Genomic DNA, 6,784 nt, shown 5'->3' on the forward strand with positions numbered 1-6,784 from the left:
TTTGGAGAGTTTTTAAGGTGTATATGATTAATATACATAATATATTATTCTAAGTTATCAATAAATAGTATACAGGGCTCGGCAGCTGCGCATCAGCTGTGACTAAGCCGTAAATTTAAACCCATTTTGATGCTTTAAAAGATTTTTGATAAGATGGATTGTTATACTTGGGTCAGGTTCAAACTTTCAGTTGATATTTAAAATTGTAAATGGTTTTCCTGAGGTATACAGGCTGCCGAGCCCTGCAAACATACACCATACAAAATAGGATAAAAATGTGATGTTCTTCAAGATTTTATATGCATTCTCATTTCAATACTGATTTTAAGTAAAAATATTCTTCTATTCTTCTGGATTCCAGGGGCTTTTTATTTAAAGGGACAGCGAAGCGCTAGAAAAATAGCCTAAACCCATCCCAAGTCTTAAATTTGAGAATAAATTAGCATAAAACCAACACAGGGTTAATTTAGAGAAACCAATCGGTTCAGTATTCACTGAGATCTTAATCTTTGGACAAAAAAAATCTTACTACTTTATATTATAGGATATCTAAGAGTTTTTTTAATGTATCGTGGTATTGCTTATACAAAATTTTTTTTTTAACTTCCTTGTTGATCGTTTTCTTTTAACTATCTGCTATTACTTATCAAATATGACTTTTTAAACATTAAAAAAAATATAACATATGATATCAGTCCGTAACGCTATGGGGGAAATGTAATTTTCACAGCTAAAATATATGTGCATCTAATCTATACATTATCTTGTCCGTTTATCTGTCATGCTTCAAAAGAGTTTTTGCTTATTATCTCTCTCTTTTTATGTTAAACAACTGCTCTATAACTCAATTTGCCTTTTTTGTTTATGTCAAGTTTTTTGGTGCTTTATTACTTATGGATGTTGTCATCCTTATTATATTGTAAAATCTTTTTTTAAAGTGAAGCTTTTCTATAATTAGTGTCCGTCCGTACGTCTGTCAATCTGTTTGGAACGGATAACTTTTTTTCGTTAATATAGGCATGTTAGAATTGTCTTATCAAACTTTACTTATCATACTTTGCATGGTGATTCCTGTAGTAGTTACGTACGATTTAGAATGTGTAGCAACTCTATAATCATAGCCAGAATGTCCACTTTTAACATGGCAATTTATCCTGTAATTATTAAGTTTTTCAACAAATTTACTTACATTTCTGTTCAACTTTTATACATTTATGCTCTGATTATTTATGACAATCTATAAGTGGTAATGTTCGTTTTTCCCACCGTCTCAGAGCTTCGCTTTAATGGATGTTGTCATCCTTATTATTTTCAAATTTTAATAGTTGGATGGAATATTTTAGTAATACAGTAAATGAAAGTGGATTTAGGGACTACTATAAATTTAGAAATTAAGGCCATTGAAAGGAAAGAACAATATAAATTAAGTATTTCAAACAAAGTTAAAGGACAGACAGAAAAAATAGTGGCTTAGAAATCAAATTTAATTTAAATGTTTCAGAAATACAGAAAGGAAGACATACGCACATTTATAAAAATTGAGCAGCTTTGTTAATAAAACTATTTCATAATAATCATTGTATATATGTTTTCAGTATATCCCATAATATAAAGTACTAAGCTTTTTTTGTGTGTAGCGAAGAATCTCACTCACCACTGAACCGATATGGTTCTTTAGAGGGAAGCTTCTTATAGGATGGTTTTAGGCTATTTCATTTTTATAAATAAGCCTGGGTATTGTTTTAAGCTATTTTTCTGCCCTTCTATATCCCTTCGAATACCCTAGATGCTAGGGGCGCATTACCATCAATGAGGTAAATCTTTCCCCCCCCCCCCACCCAAAAAAAAGCTGTCTAGGATTTCTATAATTAGGGTCAGTCCGTACGTCCCTGCGTCCGTGCGTCCGTAACGTTAGCTTTTTCGTTAACTTAGGCATGTTAGAATTGTTCTATTGATTCCTGTATTAGTTCTGTACGATTTGGAAAGCGTATCAACCCTATAATCATTACCAGAATGTCAATACGTTTATGTTGATTTTTAACTTATATTATAAGTACAATATTATAAGCGAAGCATCTCTATAATCAATTCCTAACAATGTCCGTTTACCCTTAAACAGTATTTTATATTTAAGAACTTTTGCAACAAATTTAGGCAAAATTTTGACAAGACTTCTTTATATATATTTTACATATTCACGCTGTTTGTCTGTCACCCCGTTTCAGAGCTTTGCTTTTATGAATTTTGTCATCCTTGTTCAAATATAAATCAACTGGTTGTCAGACCATTACCGATAGACTAAGGAATTAGTAAATTATAATCTGGATGCTTCTTAGTATGGTAATAAAGTCTTTTAAATAGCAGCCGAGAAATTCACGTTTTCCTTAATAATGTTTCTAACGGACAGATGTACCGACAGACGGACGTATCATTTACAGAAAAGCTTTGCTATTAAAAACGGAAAGGTAACCTTTAAAGATTAAATATGTGTCTTATTAAATTATATCAATTTTAAGTAGTTTGACTTCATAATGGTATTTAATTTATATTAATACAACTTCACAGTATCTATTTTCTAAGCTGGATTTCTCATTTGGGGCTACGAGGTGCCAAGAGTTATGAACTAATCTTGAATTATGAATACTTGAATTTAATCAGGGCCTAAATAACTTTTGGCACCTCGTAGCCCCAAGTGAGAAAAACCTTTAAACGTAAAAAATACATGTTATTTTAAGATGCAATATTAGGTGTTCTTGGATTTTAAATTACAGATTTATGACAACTTTTCTTATTTTTCTTTGCATTTTAAAGTAGAAACATCTGTATATATCAATGAAATATTGTTACATATCATTTAATCAGATTTTTACACCAATTTATTCTAGGAAAAAGTAGGAAAAGCAATGTATGATGATTTTAATGAAAAAATTAACTTTTTAAAAATATTTCTTTGACCACGTTCAGCAAAACGGCTGTATTTTGCCTAATTTTGTAGTATATAAAAAAATCTGTTGCATGGCAACTTTTGAATGGTAATACTAGCCCCTGGGACATTTAACTCAAAATTAAGGAAATTTAAAAAATGACCAAAAATCCCACTGTGCCCCCCCCCCCCCTTATAATTAACTAGATTAAATTATAAATGTTTTATATTCATCTTCATATTTGTAACTATATTGTACAATTGAGTTTACTTTAGAATTGATGATAAAACTAGAAGGTGGAAGTACACCAAACCAGGGACATGTTCTGCTTTGGAATGAAGCAATGGCAGAGTACAGACATGTTTGTGATGATAGTTGGGACAAGTAATTATTATTAATTTTCAAACCAATTCTTTACTTAGATGCTATACATGATTTTCAGCATGGCTGAGAACTGGTTATAATCCACCAGATTTTATTTGGTTTCAAAGCCATACTGAAAAATGTCTGGCAAAATCCAAAATAAAATTGAATCATCTATTGTTAATTTCATGTATTTAATTTTTAGTAATGATGCAACTGTTGCCTGCAGAATGCTTGGATATTCATCAGGTAAAGATATAGAGCAATATTCATTATATAAAATTAAAACCTTTTACATCTAAATTATTGTGTATTCTAATTATTTATAATTAATCATAAATTTGGATTATGATTTTCTAGGAACTGCTACAAAGTACAGCAAGTATGGTCCTGCAAGATTTATTTCTTATGATGAATTTTATTGTAAAGGTATGCAATTTATAGAAGTCACATTTTTTGGATTTGGAAAGAAAATCTTTTTTGGTGTCATTTTTCTAGGGACGGTTTATCTTAGGAAGGTGGTGGTGCCCATTTCCCCATTACATTATTGACATAAAAACACATAATATTCTGTTATTTTTATATAAAGATGGTCTTTTTACAGTCAAATTATAACAGTTACATATTACATAATCATTTACATTATCAAGCAATTATAGAAAGCTTTAATACTTTTATACTCGCATTATACTTTTCAGGCACTGAAAAAAGTTTGTATGACTGTTATCATCATAGAGAAAATGATTGTGGTTCTTATGAAGGTAGAATCATAATTATAATTATAACTATAACTATAAGATATTGAATTAGTAAATATGGACTTAAATGACACTTTCTTTAGATATACTACCTAGTTCCATAGTAAAATGATAAAAATGGTAGTTAGAAGTATTTCTGGTAAGGTAAAGCAGTAAAGAATATGAAGATAATGTGATTTTCTCTACTAATATTTAAGATAGACTGCCGATTTTCTTTCCAAAGGGGATTCAGTATACAACTTACTAATCTGTAGGTCTATGAGTCTCAGTCATGCTACAAAAGACATTTATGTTTTTTTTTCTTCATAATTTTCTAATATTTATAATATCTTTTTTTTCCTTTTTCCTCCTCACTGAACATCTGCACTTCAAAATCCATGTACCCAAATATCTATCCATGCTTTCTGTACTTTGCTACTTATGGATGTTGTCATCCTTGTTTATTTATAGTTCTCTATTTTTTCAAGGTGCTGGAGTCATTTGCAGCTAAATATGAAAAGAGAAGATCATTATCCTGGACAATCTCCATCTACAATATTTTGACTGAACTACATAGCATTTGGTACCCTAAACTATAGAGATGCTATGCTCCTGTTCCTGAAATCCTATTTTTGACCCCTCTGTAAATATTTTATATGGTGTGTTTTTTTATTAAACTAAAAATATTGCTTAATTTAATCCAACTACCCTTAACAGAAATCAATCAGAGTGTTATATCAGAAAGAAAAAAAATATTAAAAGGTTTACACAAGTTTTGCCATAAAACCCTTTTTCCAAAGCTTTATCTATGGATCACAACAAATTTAGATCCATAGTTTCGAAGAAATAAATTTTTATGCAGCAAGCACCCCCATGGCTGACCGCACAGCCCATGTCCGCACGAAAATAGAACTTAAATTAAAAGGCACCCACAAAATTGAAAAAATCGCGCGATTTTAGTTTTAAGTAATTACCCTTTTCTTGTTTTTATAGACTTTTTAATTGTAGTTCTATTAACATGCTGAAAGCGGTTTTTGTCAAAATAATGAACTTTTGATTTGGTCTTAATCCATTAATATTTCAATTATCACCAACTTTGAATAAAAGTTTTCATAGAATGATTATTTGAAAACCAGGTAAAAATATCAATAAATCAATGAAAAAAAAAATTTGTTAAGTTCTGTTAGGGGTAAGTGTGCTAAATTTAGCGATACTTTTAATCCAATAAAAACTCTAGGATTAATGTTTACTTTTGCTTCTATATATGAAATATGACTTTTTTACTACTGATAATGAATTAATGATAAGCCTTTACAACCCCTACTAAAAGAAAGCATAGGTTAAACAAAATCCACCATGAAATCAGTGCTCCAAAAAGGGACCTATGAAGCTTACAAAACAAACAATCATTAAAGCTGGCTTGTTCGTTTGTTCAATTAATGCTTCATAGGAGCCTAGTACCAAAGTTTTCAAGAAATTTTGTTTGTTTAACTTATGTTTCTTTTGGATACATGGGATCTTTTACCTTAAGTATGAATGTATGTTTGAATGTAATTTTTTATAACTTTGATTAATATTGATTCTTTTCTGTGAAATATATATAATTTTCAAGATACAATTTTTTTAATGTCTGAGGGTTCTTAGCATTGTTTATGTTAGTAAAAAACATGGTGACCATTTGGATAAAACTAGAAAATCTAATACATATTGGCAAATATTTGTTTTAACTTCATGCCTTTACATTTAGAATTTGTTAATAGATAAATTCTTTAAACTATTAATAATAAAATACAATTTTAAAATCTTTAAAACTGTGTATGCTCATCTTAAAATCTAATTTCTTTCTTACACAAACAAACAAACTTATCAGGATCACATAGGTTGTTTGTTATATAGGTCAAAAATGTTTTGCAGCCGGGGGAACAACTAAATAAATCTTGTGCAAAATATACACTGTTTAAATCTCAGATTTAGTGGCATCCACAGAGTTTTGCCAGGGAGATTAAAGCATGATTTGGGTGATAAATAACAGAATTTTCCAATTTCTGTATAAAAGAGTGTTGCTCCTTCCACAAGCTTATGCTTAGATTGACTCAATAAAAAGTAATAATTTTAAAACACCGTAGAAAATCATGCTAGAATTGTATTAGATCATAGAGTTTATTATACGCATTTGAGAATTTTACATATCTGTACAGTGTACATGAAATAATTTGCAAGCAATGCAAAAAAATATTATAATATAGTAGATTGTTACGTTTTTAAGCATCAAATCTAGTAAAATTAAAATTTGACAAAAGTAGAATAATGATTATTTATAACTCACTAAAATTTACAGTATATACATTATCAATTACAATATAATTTATTACAATACTAGCCAGGTGCTAGGTCAAATCTGAGGTAAATTCTTCCCAATATTTTTTCACCAAATCTTCTTCTTCAACTTGCATTTTATCAATTTCTGTTTTTACTTGAGAAATATTAGTTTTGTCCTCCTCCATTATAAATACTTGTTCAAATTCAGAATTATCCATATTGTTATCACTAATATCAATATTGTTGTCAGTAACAGCTATATTATTCGTACTAGTATGTTCTTCATGAGTCTTAGCATGTTTATTTCTGTGGCTTGATTGAGTAAATGATTTTCCACAAACACTACATGAATATGGTTTCTCACCAGTATGAGTTCTCATATGATTATTCTTATCACTAGATGTAGTAAATGATTTCTCACATAAATCACATGAATATGGT

General features: G+C 29.5%; 1 protein-coding gene across 1 annotated transcript in view; it reads left to right on the forward strand.

The window, feature by feature from the left end:
• Window positions 1-5,637, forward strand: part of LOC145333164 (C-type mannose receptor 2-like) — a 36,112-nt gene extending 30,475 nt beyond the window's left edge. Inside the window, exons 14-18 of the mRNA XM_080178315.1 lie at window positions 3,200-3,308; window positions 3,493-3,536; window positions 3,648-3,716; window positions 3,986-4,048; window positions 4,513-5,637. Of these exons, the coding sequence (XP_080034441.1) occupies window positions 3,200-3,308; window positions 3,493-3,536; window positions 3,648-3,716; window positions 3,986-4,048; window positions 4,513-4,535 (308 nt within the window). The 3' untranslated portion in view covers window positions 4,536-5,637. The remainder of the gene's footprint in view (window positions 1-3,199; window positions 3,309-3,492; window positions 3,537-3,647; window positions 3,717-3,985; window positions 4,049-4,512) is intronic.
• Window positions 5,638-6,784: the final 1,147 nt, after the last annotated feature.

The sequence above is a fragment of the Acartia tonsa genome, chromosome 12 (assembly GCF_053477335.1).
Source record: "Acartia tonsa isolate MP-2025a chromosome 12, ASM5347733v1, whole genome shotgun sequence".
Classification (NCBI taxonomy): Eukaryota; Metazoa; Arthropoda; class Copepoda; order Calanoida; family Acartiidae; genus Acartia; species Acartia tonsa.